This window comes from Sus scrofa, chromosome 6 (assembly GCF_054392235.1).
Source record: "Sus scrofa isolate SSC_HxYL_T2T_F1_AM1 chromosome 6, Sscrofa_HxYL_maternal_Yorkshire_Landrace_v2.0, whole genome shotgun sequence".
In the NCBI taxonomy this organism is placed as follows: domain Eukaryota; kingdom Metazoa; phylum Chordata; class Mammalia; order Artiodactyla; family Suidae; genus Sus; species Sus scrofa.
In genome coordinates, this window is record NC_139388.1 from 116905043 (window position 1) to 116926760 (window position 21718).

The window sequence follows — 21718 nt, forward strand, 5'->3', positions numbered from 1 at the left end:
AGACAAGGATGGCATTTCCACCTGGCTCACTTCACCGATTAGTGTACACGTAAAATAGCATGTTCATTCACAGGCTCTTATTTTTTTTCCAAAGCCCATTCCTGCTGCCTTAGAAACCAGAGCAGGAAGAGCCTTAGAATGTAGTCTTTTCCATCATCAGTATGTCAGACCCATAGAAAGTGCTCTAAACATGTGTTGAATCAAGGTCTCAGTGATGATATTCATGGCACTTGTGCACAAGAGCAACCCATTCAGGAACTGTGCCTTGGATCCTATGATATGCCAAGGAAGTAATTCACAATGGGGAGGAAGGGAAGGACCCCGGGTCCCATCGCTGGGATGCACTGCCATGGTTGAGTGCCCCTCAGAACGGTGCCAACGTGTCATGTTCCTCAGATACAATGGTAACTAAAAAAGAGGCACAAAACCACTGATGGACAGGAAACTAGAATCTGGGATAAAACACATGGCTTAACTTTTCCTTGTGATGGTTTTCTCTTGCCTACTGTAAATATGGGATATGAAAATCCAGGGGTGGTACAAAGTGGGCAGAAGTGTCCTCAGGTCACAGGGATGGGTATTTCTATCCACATGCATCTGTGCTATACGGCAGGATCCTGCCCTGAGGGTCCAATTTAAAGCCTTTTGATAAGGGGTCACTCGATGTGAACCTCCTAAATTATACATCTTTACAATCCCATGATACTTTACTTAAGCACACAAATTACAACATGTAGGATGAGAATTATAAAGAGAATTACAGAGACCAAGAACATTTTGAAGGTCCCTGGGTTCATGGCCTTACTTCTGAAGATTATAAAGAATAAAGAAACAACCCCAGAAGAAATTTTTATTTGGTTCCTAGAACTCTGTAGAGAAAAAAGTGGACCTGAAAATATGATTGTCAACCTTTACAATGTTAACTTCTCAGAGCAATCTGGTTTTCAAACGATGGGCACAGAAAATCTTATTTTAACTAATGTGCTACTTGGCAGTGATCATTAGAAGCAGGCACGAGATTAGGGCTTTTAGAACATTCACACTGCAAGTAACTGAACATACATTTTTTTTCAACGATGATTTAAGTTTTGGGAGAGTTAGCAAGAAGTGAGTCAGCAGCTAAAAACTCCGGTTCTGCCTTTTCTTACCAAATTCCACTGACGTGCAATGATTTATAACTCGTTCAGAAAAGGATACCACGGATCGACCTCAAGGCATTTTTGGGTTATGTTTAAATAAAATAAAATGCTGCATCAATATAACATGAAATTCTGGAATCCCAGGCAAAACTTTTGGAAAGCTCCATGGTGGTAGAGCTACAGAATCCTGTGATTACATCTGCTTTGGAGAGTGATGAAAACATTCATTTACTGTTTTACAAGCATCTCAAAAGAGCCTACTGGATGACTGATGCCATTTTCAGCTGGGAGAGTATGAAAGAAGAAACCAAACCTTTACCAGGTACCCATCACCTGTCAGGAGTTACATTATATGCTTCCTCACGTGGTATCTCAAACACTCCAAGCAAAAATCCTTCCAAAAGGGTGTTGTCCCATCCCACTGATTACTACAACTGGGAGCAGTTAATGATTGGTCCAAGATCATGGACTCAGTTAAACAGTGTGAAAGGAGAAAACAGAGACCACCAGAGCAAGAAAAAACAAGTAAAAAAGCTGTATCTTCTTGCCTGGGCCAGTGAGGAAATGGGCAGAATAGTATGCTGAGGAAGGGGGAAGAGAAGAGGCTTTCAGTGCTAGAAGGGGAATTCGAGGTGGTTATGCTAACAGGGCGCTGGGATCCAGGGCTCTGGTCTGTGCGCGGTTGGTTAAAGACTCACTGACTCTTAGAAAGGCGTCTTCACAGGGACAAGGAGAGCAGACTTGTGGAGAGCCAAGGGGGGAGGGGGTCTGGGGCAGGATGGAGAGTGGGAGTCTGGGGTTAGCAGAGGTAAGCTATTGCGCACAGAGGGGATAAACAAGGTCCTACTGTATAGTACAGAGAACTATATGCAATGTCCTATGATACACCATAGTGGAAAAGAATATATATAAGCAAATATATATATATAATATATTATATATGTGTATATTGCATATATTATATATATATATATACATACACACACACACACACATATATGTTAAAAAAAAGAAAGGAATCTTTACTTGGGTCCAATAACATTCTGGCACATGGGGGGTGGCGCTCGAAGTTCCTGGTCCTTTATCAGCCTCCTCCCTCAACACCTAAGGATGCAATGCAAGAGCCAGTTTTGTCATCTCCCAGTCGAGGGCTGGTAGACGTGGAAAACGTTCCTTTTATAGTAGCAAGAGTAAGTAACTTTCAAATTCCCATACAGATAAGGTAAACGTTTTTTAAACATTTCAAGACTGACTGAGAGCGTTCCCGTCGTGGCGCAGTGGTTAACGAATCTGACTAGGAACCACGAGGTTTCAGGTTTGATCCCTGGCCTTGCTCAGTGGGATAAGGATCTGGCGTTGCCATGAGCTGTGGTGTAGGTCACAGATGCAACTCGGATCCCGCATTACTGTGGCTGTGGCATAGGCCGGTGGCTAAAGCTCTGATTAGACCCCCAGCCTGGGAACCTCCATATGCCGCTGGTGCAGCCCTAGAAAAGACAAAAAATAAAAAAAAAAATTTTAAATGGAAAAAAAAAGACTAAGAGAAATAAAAATACTAATTTGAAAGTAAATGGACACAATTCTGAAGGAAAAAAATGAGGTACCCGGAAAAAGGGCTGAATGTGGCAGAGGCAAGAAACTCTTCAGACACAAAAAGGAAAAGGAAGTTGGAAAAGAGAACATTATTATTTCACCCTAGATCGCTGCGGGCATTAAAATAATTGAATAAAATAGTGATAAGGTGTCAACACAGTACCGCACAACTGCTGACAAGGAAGTCAAACACCCTTGCGAGCATCACATCACAACCTGGTCTTCTTTCCCAGTGGGATAACGATCTACACAGGGGGACTGATGTGGAAAACGAAGTGGATTCCATGGATTATTAAAGCCACATCAGAAGTTCTGCTAAGAGCTTCTCTGGTTTGAATCATAAACCTGATAGCAATAAAAGAACCTGGAGACAATATACAGATGAAGGTCCCTCTTCCTCTGGTTCATCTCACCGGAGAGCATGTTTTCCATTCCCCACAAAGGAAGGGAACTGAGTCTCTACTGAACACACTCATTGCTTCCATGGTTTACTGTTCATGCACAGTTTTGTGGAAAATTCCTTTAAAATTCTGTTTTCAGAATTCGAACACACCAAAGGCTCACTCTTCTGGGCAGAACTGTGGGTCTGCTTCAGAAACGGGCGCTACTGAAATTTTAATCACAACTTATTTCCCACTGTAAAATGATGGTATGTTCTTTTGGGAACAAAAACAGCAGATATAATTCATTTTGATTTGATTCAACACCTCCTTTCTGAAGAGTCTCTTGAGTCAATGACTTGGTTGCTGACCTCATAGAGCATTTAGTCTAGTGTCATTTAAAGATAAGGGAAACAACAATAGATAAAACTATCACAAAAAACATGGAAAGGGAAGGTGTAAAAAGGAGCTGTGAAAGAGGTGCTTCTGCAAGAAAGGAGGATGTGGCTACACAGAGCTTTATATCTAAAGTAGAATAGAGGGCTTCAGAAAGATGATACTTCTTCCGAAGTTTGAGATTTTTTATCTTTTTTGGTTTTTTTTTTTTTTTTTTGGTCTTTTTAGGGCCACACCCACAGCATATGGAAGTCCTCAGGCTAGGGGTTGAATCAGAACTTCGGCTGCCAGGCTACACCACAGACACAGCAATGTGGGATCCGAGCTGCATCTGCAACTTACACCACAGCTCACGGCAATGGTGGATCCTTTAACCCACAGAGCAGGTCCAGGGATGGAACCCATGTCCTCATGGATACTAGTCAGGTTCGTTACCACTGAACCACGATGGGAACTGCCAAGGTTTTTTATCTTAATATCAGTAATTTCCCATTCTTTCCATGTAATTCAGGTAAACCCTCTAAACATGGACAGAGCTTCCTGACCCTTTCATGCACTGTGTGTCTGGGGAGACAAAAGACATAGCTTTCCAATTGCAGCTGCAGCAACACATTCTCACCCCAGGCTCCAACTTCTCCTTACATAAAAATGTCACCACTCTGATAAGGTCAAAGTCATTCTATCTTAGCACGACCTATTATTCTATCTTGGCGGAAACCTAAAAATAAACTAATGGCAATATTTGGTTGGGAACATGGTGACAGGGCATCAAAATTCCTTCACTAGTTTATGTCACACCATTTTGGAATTTATCCCAAAGAGATACATTCTTTAAGATAAATGTACACATGGAGTTCCCATTGCGGCTCAGTGGTTAACGAACCCGACTAGTATCCATGAGGACGCAGGTTGGATCCCTGGCCTTGCTCAGTGGGTTAAGGATCCGGCATTGCTGTGACTGTCATGTAGGTTGCAGATGTGGCTGGGATCCTGTGTTGTTGTGACTGTGGCGTAGGCTGGCAGCTACAGCTCTGATTCGACCTCTACCCTGGGAACCTCCATATGCCATAGGTATGGCTCTAAAAAAAAAAAAAAAAAGATAAATGTACACATGAAATCAATACAGAAAAGGGAGCATTGGGAGTTCCCATCATGGCTCAGTGGTTAATGAATCCGACTAGGAACCATGAGGTTGTAGGTTCGATCCCTGGCCTTGATCAGTGGGTTGAGGATCCGGCGTTGCTGTGAGCTGTGGTTTAGGTCACAGACGCAGCTCAGATCCCTCGTTTCTGTGGCTGTGGCGTAGGCCAGAAGCTGCAGCTCCGATTAGACCCCTTGCCTGGGAACCTCCACATGCCGCGGGTGCGGCCCTAGAAAAGACAGAAAGACAAAAAAAAAAAAAAAAAAAAAAATTGCATTCTGAAATCAGAGCACCTGGATTCAAATCCTGGACCTACCCTAACTAGGTGACCTTGGGCGGATTACATAAATTTCCAGTGCTATCCTTCAGAGTATGCAACCTTTGGGCAAAAAAGTGAATGAAGACATTAATAATGGAAAAAGTCTACAGCAGGGATCAACTTTTTCCTGTAAGGGCCAGAAAGTACATATTTTTAAGCCTTTGGAGCCATAGATTCTCTGTCAAAATACCTCAACTCTGCTGCTGCCATCAACTACCCATAAACTACAGGCATGGCACAAGGCCATGTCCCCATACAGCTTTATTTATAAAAATAAGCACTTGGTAGATCTGGCCAGCTGGTAGAACTTTGGCATGTATCACTCAGTATCTTAGATTTTGTTTTTGGTGGTTTTTTTTTTTTTTTTTTTGAGTACTGGTAATGCATACTTGGCATACCAATCTTTATCACCTTATTATAGGATATCAGTAAGTTTCTATTCTTCTAAAACTAAATGTAATAAATTTATAATCAGTCAAGGAGAATGACTATTACAGTGAATTACATAAAAGATTGGGTTCTTTTACTTGAAGTGATTGGGAGAGCAAATAAAAAGTCATGTGCAAATCAAGCACACATTAAAAATATGAATGCCCACGAGGGAACGGGCACTGACTAATTGAGAACATATGTTGTCTGTAGCCTACCAACTGAGTCACCTGGCCATAAGGGTTTTTGAGAACAGCGTGAAGAAGGGATGACAATGTGTTAACCCAATTCCTGGGGAAACTTTCCTCTTGTGAAATCAGTGTCACTCATTCGATAACTAATAGATACCTGTGTGTGCTGGTGGGGAGACCTGGATAAATAATTTGGGAACATATTTAACAGAGTGAGCTTCAGCCAACAGTGAAAACGTTGAAAGTGGTCTTCATAGCTATGTCCAGAGTCAGCCATCTGTTAGTGTGCTTATAAGGCAGAATGATTTTTTAAAGCAATTATTTCCAAGAATCAAATATACCTGCTTCATTCTCCGCTTGGGTCAGAGGGTCTGGCTTGGATGCCCACACTGGGGCGGGGTGGCTCCTGAGACTGGGGGGAAATCTATATAGACCATCTTGGCTCAAGCAGAGATCCCTGGACTCAGGGAAGTGGCTGGTTTGGTTTCCAGGGGCTTTCTTGTACCTGTGCCCCATCCTTCTGTCTAGGCATCCAGCCTGGATTTTAGATTTTAGTTCTATTGCCCAACTGTATTCTCAGATCTTTTAATAACTTGGCTGCGCAAATTGTTTCTCCGGATTCTACGTTTGTCAATGTCAAAATGCGCTCAATTCTGCAAGCCGTGCTTAATGAATTAATTGGGTCTTACCCTTTGCCTGTTCTAAAGCCAGATTACCATGGTCATCTAATAAATGGTGGACAAGTGCCCAGCCTTGCTGGTTCTACCCAGTAACACCTGCCTGCCACAAACCAACAAGAGTAAATAAAACATCTTTCACGTGACCTTCATCCCAGTGCATAAGAGCCAGGACACTCAAGTCACATGCACCTGGGTTTGAAAAACTGGACTAATAGAAATATCTCCTGCATAGGGTAGTTGGGAAAATTATAAAAGACTCGTGAATCAGAGCCTAGTGCCTGATGCAGAACAAGTCTGTAATGAAATGCGAGCATTTATGAATGCGATCATCATTTTCTGAAGACATCAGAGATTTCAAAAATGAAAGTAATGTTATCAGGGTGTAATGGTTCAATTAACCGTGTGGAAAACAAACTTGCAAACTATGAGATTCAGGAAGAGGGCCCAATGCACAAACATTCTGAGTGCCTGCCAGGTGCCAAATGTCCTAGATACTGGAATAAAAAATGAATGTGACGAGTCCCTGCTCTCATGGGGTTTAAGGTCAGGACTAGAGCTGCACACAAAACCTCAAAATAGAGGTGGACACGGGATGCTGTGGGACACAGAGCAGAGGCAGCTGATACAGCCTGGAACCCCGAGAGAAAATGTCTGGAGGTGGAATTTTGGTGTCCGAGTAGGGTTCAGCAGGGCAAGACCACGGACTAAGCCAGATAAGTGAAAAACAGCGTGACACAGGTCAGAGACACATGAAGTTCAATCCCGCTGAAGTTTAAAATCAAAGATGGAGGATCAAGGAGACGAGAAACCAAGTCATCAACCTGCAGAGTCCTTCCTCCTCCAAGCCAAGCTCCAAGTCACAGCAACTGTGGGTTCTCTCCCTATCACAGGTACCTTAACTCTGCTGAAAATGCTTTTCTGTGTCATGGAGATTCAGGGTGTCCAACCTACTGAAATACTGAGACAGATTTCCAGAATTCACATGACATTAATTCCATTGGGGAAAAAAAAAAAGTCAACTGATACTCATACAGCAATTACATCTGAATATTTTGGGTTTCAGAATACACTAAAAAGAGCTCTGGTCCTGACTCCTCTTATCCTGAAAGTTTACTTACACATGCACGTGCTGTGCCTTGATCAGGAAGACTTTAGGGTCCTGGGGGGAAGTAGCAGTGTTCCCCGGGGAGGGGAGAGCTGCCCTCCCTGGTTTTGGGGGAAGCCTGACTTACAGTGTCCCGTCTTCCTGGGCTGCTGTACCTCCTGTGTCCCTTCTGTGTGCAGGGACCCAATTCTTTCTGACACATCTGGATGGGTCAAAGCCAGGCATTTGACCTAGCAACCTACTCTGGGTTGTTACTGTGAGAAACACCATGTTCAGAACAGAAGAGATTCTCTAGACTCAGATAACCTAACCAGGGTGGGCAGAGACTTCCAGCTGGTCATCAATGCTATTTATTCTCATCTCAAGGCAGGAGTGGAAGTGATGTATATCACTTCCAGGCCTGTCCTATAAAAATCTCCTTCCTACCTTTCTGTCACCCAGTGATGCCTGTATGTATGGCTTCTTTGGAAGCCATACATGGAAAGATGGGGAAGCCACTGGCACTCTTGGGTCCCTGAGTGACCATGTGGAGTGAAGTGAACCTCTTCTCACCAAATTCCCGTGACCTAAAACCCAGTTACAGCCAAGTAAGCAAGGAATACACTTCAATGAGGCTTAGGTCACTGAAATCTTAAGCATTTCTTAAAGCAGCTTCCCTATGTTAGCTAACGCATCTGCCTACATATATTTGTGGCTAATCCATTTTCTTTCCTTTTTTTTTTTTTTTTTAAACCAGCACTATAGGAAACTATCCTGTGTTTTTAGAGCAATGTCGTACCTCGTCCTCAGAGAAATATGTTTTTGTTCACCCAAAGCCTAAAAGTTATTGTATAATTTCATCAGAGTCTACAAAAATAGAGATCCACAAAGGATAGGCTGATAACATAAATCAATAAAAGCTGGACTGGTACAAAAACAAACAAAAAAAAGGAAACCAACAATTACTGGAACATGCTTGCTGCTTAATGAAGAGGTCACTGATTAGTTCCCAACAACTGCTGCCATGTCAGGATGCACGCCAGATCGCTATTTTTTGAGATGATTGGAAGGCCCAAAATTGATGTGAATTTTTTTAGTTTTTAAACTCTGCAAGCTATACGAAACATAGCCATGGGCTTTTAATGAACAGCCCCCTCTGCATATGAACTGTGACTTGCAAGTGGGTGAGAATCCAGCTTTCAGACATGTCCCCAAACCATTTGGGCTGCTAGCAGGTACTTTCTTGTAGAGTTCAGAACCGTCTCTGATGCAAAAGAAACTAGCCTAGAGCATGTCTCCAAGACTTAAGAAACCAAATCTGTAAATTCAGAGAGTCTCCACAGTCCTGGAATGTAAAACCTGCAGAGCCCAAGAGGTGCTGGGTCTCCTTGCAAGAGACAGAGGAAAAAATTTAGCCAATGGTGATGCTACACTCAACAACAATAAGTATGGGATTCAGGCTTGGTACCCCGTGGATAACAAGGACCAGCAGCTTTAATCATGAATGAGGTGGCTCAAGCCTACTCCACTAATGCTGCCGCTGCTCCCCTGAGCCATGAGCCATGGTCCTAAGGATTCCAGTGTCCACAGACTGTCTCTGGAGAAACCTCTCTACAAAAACAGTGACACCTTTTTTCCTAGACCCAGAGTCTCCCCCAAAAGCCCAAGGCCTTGGGAATGGAAAATTTTCCAATTTAATTTTTTTTCTTTCAGGGCTACACCCATGGCATATGGAAGTTTCCAGGCTAGGGGCTGAATCAGAGCTACAGCTGCCGGCCTATGCCACAGCTGCAGCAACTTGGGGTCTGAGCCACGTCTGCAACCTATACCACAGTTCACAGCAACTCGGGATTACTGACCCACTGAGCAAGGCCAGGGATCAAACCCGCATCCTCCTGGACACTAGTCAGATTCGTTTCTGCTGTGCCATGATGGGTACTCCCCAAGTTAAAACTTAAGCACAGAGAAACCTGCTATACATCTCAGAGGCTACTTCAAGAAGACAGCCTTCTTCTGAGAAATTCAGGTGATTTTCAAAAAGCACCATTTTATTTATTTGTAATTATTATTATTTTTTAATGTCTTATGGCTGAGCCCGTGACATATGGAAGTTTCCAAGCCAGGGACTGAAAGTGAGCTGTGGCAATGCTGGATCCTTTAACCCACTACTCCGGGCTGAGGATCGAACCTGTGCCTCCACAGTGACCCAAGCAGCTGCAGTCGCATTCTTAACCCAATTTATCATAGCAGGAGCTCCAAAAGACAGTTTTTAGGCACAGTTTTAATTGCCAGGCTGAGCTAGAGCTTTCCCAAGGATGGTGTGTGGTGTGGTCAACACACCATCTGCTTTGGGCTCAGGCTTACTGGGATTTAATCCCTGCTTTGACACCTTTCTAACAGTGGGTACCTACTTTGCTGGACTGGGAGAGGAGGTAAATGAAATAATGCATATAAAAACACTTAGTAGAGTGCCTAATGCATAGGGTACACCCTCTCCCCCCACCAAGAGCTTTTGCTGTTATTACGGAGAATAACCGTATAACGTTGAAAGAGATTCAGGCAGAGGTTGTTTAAAGTCAGCACTAGTGAGTATTGTAAACATAATACACATTCAATAAGTGTTTGTTTAATATAAGAGCAATTGTAATTAAGCCTAAGCTCTAAAGAGCAGGAAGTTAACCCTTTCCTGTCCTGGGGCTAAAAAGGGGGATGATTCCAGAGGTGAGCTATTAGTTGGTTAAATTGTTCAGTTACCCTGATTTTATTAGTGATGCTGATATGGAAGGAACTAGATACAAAGATCATTAAAAGGGATCCAGTGTCTGCAACTGGACCCACAGGCCAAAAGAACAGGGAAGGAGGACATTTGCTAATGAGGATAATTAAACATGACTGGATACCTACCCAAAGCCTCGCCGATCATGGCAGTGAAGCAGATAAAGGAGGGACCTCACCCTCTGAAAAGAGACTGGGCATTATCTGTTCAACTGCCAAAGGCACTGAGAGGCAATAATGGTCCTGTTCAGAACACATCTCATGTCACTTTCAAATATGGGCCCAATCTATTCTCCTGACAATGGCAACCAGAGCAGAAAGTCCATATGCACTGATAAAATCTGCCATATGCAACATGAGCAAAAAAAAAGAGATAGAGGTGTTTTTCAGTTTGTTTTGTTCTTCTTTTCTTAGGCTATTTTTAGCCATTTTGTTAAAGAAACTAGCAAGGTGTGTTTTGGCAGAAAACTTAAAGAGAGATGCTAACCAACAGCAGGGGAGATAAAGGCTCCCTTGTAAAGGACTGTTTTGCTTTGTTTTCTTTCAAATCAGGTAGCTCCTTAAGGCTACTCCCTCTTGGCAGCAAGAAAAAGAATCCTGGCTAGACCAGCTTTAGGCTAAGCATCACAGGCTCCCACAGCGGCTGCAGATAACTACAGGCCTCCACCAACCACCTAACCTCTCGAGATCTACCCATCTTTCAAAGCTGATGATTCTGTAAGATGGCCTGGCTGAGACATCCAGCAGACCACTGCCTGACCATGACAAGCTGTGTCTGCTTCTTATGGCAGAGTCCGCAACCACATCTTGAGGCAACACCCAGGCTCCGTAAAGGACCAGCTACATGTCATAAAAATTGACTAAAATTTCTCTAGAATGTGACATGGCACCAACTCCATTTCTGAAGATCACTCTTATAAAGAGATAATGTCTTCAAAAAAAAACAACCCACAACCAAACAACAACAAAACCTAGTAAAAAAGTATGAGCCAAAACCTATTGCCAAAAAGGCTTAATGCATGCTTCAAAGAATTTCCAACAGGGAGCCACATGGGAATTACAGACAGCAGGATACAGTATATTTCACAAAACCAAACTTCTCAGGAGCTGACTATGATTTTAAGATTTAAAAGCGATGGGAGTTCCTGTCGTGGCGCAGTGGTTAACAAATCCGACTAGGAACCATGAGGTTGCGGGTTCGATCCCTGGACTTGCTCAGTGGGTTAACGATCCGGCGTTGCCGTGAGCTGTGGTGCAGGTTGCAGACGCGGCTCGGATCCCGAGTTGCTGTGGCTCTGGCATAGGCTGGCAGCTATAGCTCCGATTAGACCCCTAGCCTGGGAACCTCCATATGCCGCGGGAGCGGCCCAAGAAAAGGCAAAAAGACAAAAAAAAAAAAAAAAAAAAAAAAAAAAAAAAAAAAAAAAAAAAAAGATTTAAAAGCGATGACATCTTATTTAGAAAATGGTGAATCATTTGGAATAAATTCACGTAGAAAACAGGAAGACTAAATAAAGGGTTTGTTTTCCTTAAGGTAAAGAGTAAACGATAAAATCCACCCAAAACTAAAAAAAAAAATTTTGATGAACTCAGTTGGAGAAATTATCCTAACAGATACTAAGAAATATTAGAAAGCTATAGTAATGAAAGCAAATTTACGGTTTCCAAAGGGAAAGATGGGGAGGATAAATTACTACTATTCATAAAATAGGTAAAAAGGATCTATTGTATAGCATACAGTAATCTATTCAATACTGCATAATAACCTATAAGGGAAAAAATCTGAAAAGGAATGGATATATATATTATATACATATAATATATATATATGATTTGCTTTGTTGTGTACCTGAAGTTAACACAACTTTAAAAGTCAACTATATCCTAATTTTAAAAAAAGAAAGCTATAGTGATGAATACAGCATGGTATTGGCCCAAGAAGAGACAAATCAGATAACCATTACAACATAGTGTCCAGAAGCTGCCCCACAGATCCACGCATATATAACCATCTGCTTTATGACAAATGAACCACTGCAACGCAGTGGAGAAGGATTGCTTTTTTATTAAACAGTGCTGGATAGCCATATAGGAAGAAAACAAAAGAGCCCCTTGGTCCATATCTTATACCACATGAATACTTCATTACAAATGGATTGTAGAGTTAACAGGGTAGGGAAAACCACACAGCTTCAAGAAGACAAGGTTTGGTTTTTGTCTTTTTTAGGGAGGAAGATCCATTAACTCAGGGTGGACAAAGTTTCTTAAATAAGTATAAATGCACTAACCAAAACTGAAAAAAAATCCATAAATTCAGACCATTAAAATTAAAACTTTTGTTCATTATAAGCTACCATTAAGAGAATAAAACAAGCAAGATAAAGAATTAGAGAAGATATGTATGATACATTTATCTGACAAAGAACTGATATCCATAATACATAAGAACCTCCTACAAATCAATGAGAAAAAGACAGACGACCCAACAGAAAAGGAAACAAGCTGAAGAAAAATTTCACAAAGAAGTTATCAAAACAGCGAGTAAGTTGATAGAAACATCTCAGTTAAATCACAAGGCACCCACCATCAGAGTGGATACATTTAATTTTTTATGAGTCTTTTTTTTTTTTTTTTTTTTTGTCCTTTTAGGGCTGCACATGCAGCATATGGAAATTCCTAGGCCGGGGATCGAATCGGAGCTTCAGCTGCCAGTCTACACCACAACCACAGTGACGTGGGACCCAAGCTGTGCCTGCAACCTACACCACAGCTCATAGCAATGCCGGATCCTTAACCCACTGAGTGAGGTCAGGGATTGAACCCTCGTCCTCATGGATACCAGTCTGGTTCATTACTGCTGAGCCACAACGGGAACTCTAGAGTGGCTAAAATTTGGAAAGACTGGAAAAATCCCAATGCTAGTGAGGATACAGTGCAACTGGACTGTTCCCACAGTGCTGTGGCCAGGAAAGTGTGAAGGCGTAAATCACTGTGGAAAATGTTAAGATGTGGTTAATTCTTAACGAGAGAATAGTATTGGGCAACAACAAAAAAGGACCATTTCTAAATACAGCATAGGTGAATCTTACCCATATAATGCTGAGTAAAGGAAGTCAGAAAGGAAAGTACCTACTGTATGACATCCATTTTTACAAGAAAATCCAAAACCAGGTAAGGCCAATCTATGGTGATAGAAATAAAAAATACTGGTTACTTTTGACAGAGGGCATAGTGCCTGGCAGGGGGTGCCCAATAAGCTTCTGGGGTGATGGAAATGTGCTTGGTTGACATGAGTGGTGGTTACACTCTCAAACCTGGAGGAAGACTTCTGTTTCTGGTGGAGAGAGAAAAGCATGGGCTTATCATTTACATGCTAATGCTAAGAGCAAGCCAGATACATTACTTAATCACAGATTTTTGAGACCCTAAGATCCCTGAGAACATGAAACCCAACTGAATGAAAATAAAAGACAAGGAGTTCCATTGTAGCTCCGTGGGTCAAGAACCCAACTGGTATCCATGAGGATGCGGATTTGATCCCTGACCTCCATTAGTGGGTAAAGGATACGGCATTCCTGTGAGTTGTGATGTGTGACTTAGATCCTGTGTGGCTGGGGTGCAGGCCAGCAGCTGTGGCTCCAATTTGACCCCTAGCCTGGAACTTCCACATACCGCGAGTGTGGCCCTGAAAAAAATAAAATAAAGTAAAATGAGATAAAGACAAGCCCTTTCTAGAGAAAGACCCATAGCTGCTCTTCTCATCAGAGGAGTGAGGAGAAGAAAGTCATTAAGGGGTAAAAGGACAAATCACCGTGACTTGGAAGGAAACTTGAGTGGCCGTGCATGGAAGTGCTCGATGGATTCCTGTGCTGGGGGAGCCTGCGCCCAACATTTCCTGCCCATGATCCTTTACCTAGTGCATGGGGTGGGGGCCACCAAAGGTTAGGAGCAGGACCACAGATCTTCCATGCTCAGGAGGAAGTTGGGATCTGATAATTTCCAGTGAGCAGATGGGGTGTGGATCCAGAGACAGGACACTTACAGGGAGACTGTGCAGGCCCAGCAATGATTCTGACCTAAGTCAAGGCAGTGGCCTTGATGATGGCGAATGCAAATGGATTTCGAACCACTTTAGAGGCAGAGGAGACAGAACCCTTGGCATAGCCTTCCTATGCTGCATATTTTATTCTATTTTTATGAGGTAAAAATTAAAATGAATAAAAAACCCATTAGGTCGTCTTGCCACAATTTTCTATAATGAGAACTGCAAATGGGAATCATAACAGCATGAGATGGGCGGAGGATCTTGGTCTAGACTGCAATGCCATCAAGGAGCCAAGAGGCCACCAGAGACGCCACAGGAGACCAGTCCCAAATAAAGAAATGAGCCACTGAGGTCAACAGAAAGATCCCAGGAAATCTCTGGACTGTTAAGAAAGTGGGTTGGAAGCAACACAGCACCATGTGTGCCCAAGAATTTATCTGTGAGCAAAGAAAACTGTGGGGGTCGTGAAAAGAAGTTGAAGATTCATGATAACAATTTTAATAAATCTTACAATAGATAAGTTTTACCATTCGATCTCAAGCATCGATCGCAGTGGATCAAGTCCATAATGGGAGCAAGTCTCTCCTAAAATCTTGCAGTGATTTTACAACAATGAAATTGCATTAAGCAATTTCTTAAAGTGGTGGGAGAGAGGAGGAAAAAGAAACAGATGAGGTGACGTCAAGTACCCGGGTCCAATCCCTCGGATGCTGAGAAAGGCCTTGTCTCTTGATTCTATGCGGCATTCAGTCATGGCTGGTGTCCTTCTAGTGACTACTATTTTTACCAAAGCTTGACTGAGTTAGGTTTAGGTTTATGCCTAGGAAATTATGCACAATGACATGAAAAATAAAATACTGAGAGGAGAAGATTTATGAGATAATGGGATCAGCATAACGTCTGCTGATCTTGAACACAGCCTAGGAAAGTGAAAGGGTAGATTAATGAGGGATTAAGCCAAACATGAATTTTAATATCCAAAGACATTTATAAGCAAGAAACCCTGGGGTATATTTATAGAGCCACTTTAATTAGTCAGTATTCAAAACAGCTTGACACACGAGTCGCGTTTTCCCCGGATTTTAAGTATGCATCTCTTCTAAACGAGCGAGGTGAGGTGTTGCAAACCATGCGTGGAATCGGGGATTGGAAGATGGGGGCTTGAGCTCTGACTCTGAGAGCAAATCATAACACCTGCTCAAATGTAAAATGGAAAGTTCTAACGGGCCACCACTAAGATTAAACACAACAGTGGATGCATATGTGCTTTGCAAAAGAAAAAATGCTATGTCATTGCCTCAGAGGAGTAAAGAAGAGAAAGAGAACATATGTTCATGAAATTTGCTCTTTTCCAAGTTAACTGCCCTATCACTCATGTCTACATATATACACATTCTGTAGACAAGAGTGCTTTGAGTTTCCTGCTGATGATCCAAGCACCAAAGATTTTGTTCTGACTACTACCCCAGCACTCGCATTACAATGTGGAAATGCTGGAGCTAGCACATGTATCTAGGAAATACCGAGCACAGTGATTTCTCATGGATTATGTTACGAACTTCCAGGTAATTTCAAAAGGAACTCTATCAGAGTGGTTAGTTTAGGCTGTAACATCAGACAGACCTGGATTAAAACCCTGCTTCTACCAATTTAAGAATCCAACCAACCTTAGGCTCTGTTTTCTAGCACAAAAGTGAAGATATTCACAGTACAATGTCACAGGTTTCAAGATCTCAGAGTTAGCAGCACGTAATGTATTTAGCAGAATGTCGGGGACAGAGTACAGGCCTTGAAAATAGTAGCTTTTACTATGTCTAAAATGTTGCTTACAGAGTTCCTGTTGTGGCTCAGTGGTAATGAACCCAACCAATATCCATGAGAATGTGGGTTTGATCCGTGACCTCGCTCAGTGGGTTAAGAATCCGGTGTTGCTGTGAGCTGTGGTATAGGTCGAAGATGCGGCTTAGATCCTGCATCACTGTGGCTGTGGTGTAGGCCGGCAGCTGCAGCTCCGATTCGACCCCTAGCCTGGGAACTTCCATATGCCGCACGTAAGACCCTAAAAAGTAAAAAAAATAAGTTACTTCCCAGCAGATAAAATTCTTCATTTTCCATCTATTGCTCATTCCTATCCTTGAAGAGGGATGCAGATCATCAACATACACAGTGATACAGAAGTTCATGTTATTTTATAACACAGGGGCTTATTTTATTAGATGGTAACCTCAACATTTATTGGGCAACTGCTAGAAGCTAGGCATCATAATAGACATTACTGATTCAGAGATGAACTAGACATTGTCTCTAACCTCAAGTATTTCTCAAGAATATAAGACTCTTGAGGGCAACTCTTTGTTGCCCTAGATTATTAAGCAGTGCCTAGATTATTGAGCATGCTTGGTTAATGTTTATGAAACAAATAGTCTGGTGCTTTTCCTGCCATACACATAAATATCTAAATTCAACACAGAAATTATTTTCACTTTTATTTTGGCTATCTAATGAAGAAAAACTGTAAAACAAAACATTTTTTTTTTCTTTTTAGGCTGCACCTGTGGCCTTTGGAAGTCTCCCAGGCAAGGGGTCAAATCGGAGCTGTAGCTGCTGGCCTACGCCATGGCCACAGCAACACTGGATCCAAGCCACATCTGTGACCCATACTGGAGCTCACGGCAACACAGAATCCTTAACCCATTAAGCAAGGCCAGGGATTGAACCTGCATCCTCACAAACACTATGTCAGGTTCTTCACTCGCTGAGCCACAATGAGAACTTCGAAGAAAAAATTTTTATCAGTACAAATAAAATTGGCATTAGATGTAAATCCTAGGCTCCTTGAAACAATGTTAATGATTTTCTCACAAAATAAATACAATGACATTCGGCTCTTCCAGAAAAAAAAATAATAATAATTCAAGAAATAGGCAGCACAGGTTGGAAGAAATTCACCAAGTGTTTGACAATGTGATGAAGGAAAAGAAACTTGACACCATTCTTTTACTTGATGTATTAACATTTTCCCCACCATTTTAAATGTACGTTCATAAAATTTCACGTAAAGATCTAAACTACTGCTCACCTGGTCTTCTTCTCCTCCACCTTCTTCATCATATTTTAAAATATTATCTCTTACATCATCTTCTGGATCAATTAAAAGTTGCTTGGCCTGGCGTTCTTTATCTCGGCGCTTCATCCATACCACAAACATGAGAACAAGGACTAAGGCAGGAAAAGAGTAAAAAGGAATCCACAGTCATTTAAAACACTCGACCTATCTAATCACAGTCTTCCACTCTAATACTTTATACGTATATGGGTGGAAAACTTGTACCGCATTGTCCACTCTCTTATTTTTGGCCTCACATGACGAGAAACAAGACAAAGCAGAGGCCCAGAGCACTAGGGTTCGTGTCAAGAAATTGATACCCTGTGAACTCACTGAGTGGACATCTGTCCTCAGTTTTACCATCTACAAATGGGGACAATAACTATTTCTATCCTTTACTTTGTCTTGCTGGAGGATAGGCTCCGCTTAATATAATGGCTGGTAGATTCTAAAACAACAAACAGTAAGTAAAATCAGTACTTGTCATTGAATTGCTGTTTCATCCTGCTTGGGAGTCATCAATATATTCCCCAAATTAGAGAGAAGGGGTGCTTGTCAAGGAGGGGAAGTGCTTGCCAAGATGACTTTGACAGTGAACTACACCTGCAGCAGCAACCGGATCTTGAGCGTTTTTGACTCCCAAAGGCCTAGATCTTTCCACTGTGTCATTGTGCATTCCTTTTCATATTCAACTGCATGTTTCAGGTAAGGAGGCTATGGCATTAGTTCGAGCCCTGAAATAACATTAAGCTTTCATGCTTTACATTTTTGTTCTTCGACCATAAATTTTCCAGCAGGTGGATGTGAACATCAGGCCTGATTCATTTTCCTTCAGAACTGCTGGAGTCACTTCTTCACACCACAATCCATCAGATCTAAGTCTTTCTTGGTAAGGCTGGCACATATGCCACGTTTTAGTTGAAAGTGAAACATATCCCTAAGTGCACATCTAGGAATGCATTCTCTCTAAAATCTGGGGCTATCAGTTTACATCCTGAAGCAAAAGATTTAATGACTCCTATTTGAGCACATTTTTATTATTGGCCATAAAAGTAAATATCCTCCTTTTAAAGCCAGATACATGATCTCATTTACCATTGTTCTAGGGCTAAATCTAGCAAGTGGATTATTAGTATAGCATGCAGGTTTCAAATTATAGTCAAAGTAGTCTCCACATAGGAAGTAAAAAATGCTCAGGCTTCTATAGTAATTGCTTAGAAAAAAAAAAAAAAAAAAAGGACAGGATTCTAAATTACCAGAACACTCGTAAATGGAGAAAACATAAAAGAAATGGCCAACATTTTTAAGAAAGTGATTGGTGCATAGCATGATCACACAATAAACTAAGTCCTGCTGCTATTCAACAATAAAACACAGGGTCCAGGCAATTTATTCTTTTAACCTGCGTGCTTAGAAGTGGTTCCTAGAGTACTTTCCAGTGGTTAATTTCTTGCATTCCATTGAACCAAAGACTGCAAAGTATCTAAAAAAGGAGCAATTCCTTAATCTGAACTTGTTCTAAAGACAGACAATTTACTGAGCTGTGTAATCATTCCTATTATCAAATGTGCTGTATGCAGTACCATCTCTTGCTATTTTATGCAGCCCTTTGGAAACAAATACCTTGATCCTTGCATGACTGGAGCAGGTTGCTGACTGTGCTTTATATGAAGGAAACTGAAGGAAAGCTATATACTTATTTTCCTAAATTATCAACTGTGTACCATAAATTCAGACTCAAATCATACGATAAGTGCCCAAACCTAGGACTGTCTAACATTTTTCTATGATAAGAGTCTGCTACAGTTCCTCAAGGGACTAGAATCAGGAAACAGCAGTAGGGCAGGGTAGGCTGGCTGGGTTTGCTGCAAACGTGGAAGGGCTTGAAAGGATGCTCAGGGTTTTTCTCCTTCTCCAGTAGACTTGGTTGCAAGAAAATGCCCAGAGGCTGAAGAGCATTGTTGGATTACATGGAAGGGCAACAATAAAAAGTTACTGGGCTAGGAGTTCCTGTTGTGGCTCAGCAGAAACGAATCTGACTAGCATCCATGAGTATGCAGGTTTGATCCCTGGCCTCGCTCAGTGGGTTAAGAATCAGGCATTACCGTGAGCTGTGGTGTAGGTCACAGACATGGCTCAGATCCTGCGTTGCTATGACTGTGACTGTGGCCAGTAGCTACAGCTCCAATTTGACTCCTGGCCTGGGAACCTCCATATGCCGTGGGTACGGCCCTAAAAAGCAGGAAAAAAAAAAAAAAAAAAAAAAAGAGTTACCTGGCTTAACATCCCAGAAGCAAAGAGAATTAAACCCAAGAGACGATCAGTACTTACTGAGCAGAATGATGATGCAGAGCAGGATGGCAATGATGGCACCTGTGCCCAGCCCCGCCCCTACAATTCTATCCACATCTGTGCAGTCCCCGTTGGAGTCACACTGGCAAACCTTCACTCGAAGGATGGAAATATTTGATTTGGGAGGATTACCCGAATCCGTGATTATGATTGGAACTTCATAGATCCCGGCTTCAAGAAATTTTATCTTTAAATTAAGCTGAGCAAAATCACCTACACAAAAAAGGAAAAAATACAGTCTGATAGTTTATACACAGCCCATACATAATACAACTCCAACCCACAGACCATTTTCTAGGATGTATGCCTACCTAAGAGTATATATAAAGTAGATTTCAACTATCCTGCATTGTGGACTGTTTTTTTTGGATTAAGGGGCTTTTGATATCTTATTTAAACTTTAAGTAGCTTTAAAAATATATTTAATGAGAGGACTATAAAGCCCTTAAAATTAATGTTTCACATCAGGCTTCAATGCCTCTCAACTGCACATACATTCAAATAATTAACCTGTTCTTACCATTAAGTCGAGTGATGGTCCAATTTCTCTTAATAGTCACTGGAGACAAAGGAAGATCAAAAGCAAATGGCCCAGCATTTGGATCAATGTCATAGTCAAGTGCTGTAATGTTAATTGAATTGGGGTCCGGAGTTTCACAAGTCTCCGCCTCCTGAGGTAACACTTGCGGGGCATTGTCGTTAATATCAAGTAAATAGATCTGCAGGGTTCCTGTTCCACTCATAGGAGGAATTCCTTGAAAAGGAGAAAAATCACAGACCGTTGCTAAACAGTACCCTCCCATGAGTTTCAATTATGGTGAAATCTCAAAGCTTCTAGACTTCTGGCCCCATCACTGCATAACCTTGGAAAAATCTAGTTGCCAGAGCCTCTATGCAGACTGTTTTTGGTACAAGGCCACTTCTTGCTTCTTTTCTACAACGTCTATGCGTCACCCATGCTGAGTCCGGGGCACTGCTGTGGGCAATAACAATGCGCACACATGCAACCTGTCCCCCCCTTCCCCCCCAGTGGCCACCAAGTGTGACCAGTGCCTTCCCTGCCCTTTCAGTCCTTACATGCCCCTCCCATGCACACCAGCATCCCCTAGGCACTGGGGGTTGTAAGAGATGCAGAACACAAGGCTTACAATCTTATGGTCCCTACTCTGATGGAGAACCAAGACGTGCTCATGAAAGAACCTGGGAATACTTTTCCAGCTCAGACACAACTCTGAAATATTGAAACAGGCTACAGACAAGTTCTGCAGACCCACAGACCTCATCTTGGGAAGAAAGGCCATAGAGAAGAGATATGGTATTTACTGATCAATCAATTGCATCCTTGAGAAAGTATCATGCTGCTCTATACTTTATTTCATTGTCATCCTAGGAAGCAGGTTTAAATAGACAGGAACCCAAGTGTCTGTAAATGGTCACTGTCATATCCTCTTAGAAGTGGTGGCATTGCTAGTGAAGACTGGTTCTGCCTGACTCCAAACCCCTTATCATTCCACTATAAAATGCTGTCTCTACTCTTCTCACTTTTTGTGATAATTTAGACTGGTAATTTGGACTCTACTATATTATAAAAAAAATTTTTTGGGGGGGCTTTTTAGGGCTGCGCTTGTGGCATATGGAAGTTTCCAGGCTAGGGGCTGAATAGTAGCTACAGCTGCTGGCCTATACCACAGCTACAGCAACTCGGGATCTGAGCCATGTTTGCAACCTACACCACAGCTCATGGCAACACTGGATCTTTAACCCACTTAGCGAGGCCAGGGATCGAATTCACATCTTCATGAATGCTAGTCGGGTGCCATGATGGGAATTCCCCTAACTATTTTTAACGAATATATAATAAATATATAAAATGCAATGGAAATTATATATAAGCATACATAGTTATCATTATGTTTAATTATAAAATGTATATATACTATATTCATCTATATAATAGAAATATAGGCATTTTCTAAATAAGGCAGCATATTGAGTCCCAGAGGTTTAAGTGACCTGCCCAAGGTCATGAAACTAGGAAGGTACACACCTACACTCCTGAGGAGGGGATAAGGAGAAATCCCCATGGAC

General features: G+C 41.9%; 1 protein-coding gene across 1 annotated transcript in view; it reads right to left on the reverse strand.

The window, feature by feature from the left end:
- CDH2 (cadherin 2) overlaps positions 1–21718 on the reverse strand; it is a 232270-nt gene that overhangs the window by 16306 nt on the left and 194246 nt on the right. The window contains exons 12-14 of the mRNA XM_021096205.2: positions 20151–20384; positions 19610–19843; positions 17252–17391 (exon numbers count right to left, since the gene is read on the reverse strand). Coding sequence (XP_020951864.1) covers positions 17252–17391; positions 19610–19843; positions 20151–20384 — 608 coding nt within the window. The remainder of the gene's footprint in view (positions 1–17251; positions 17392–19609; positions 19844–20150; positions 20385–21718) is intronic.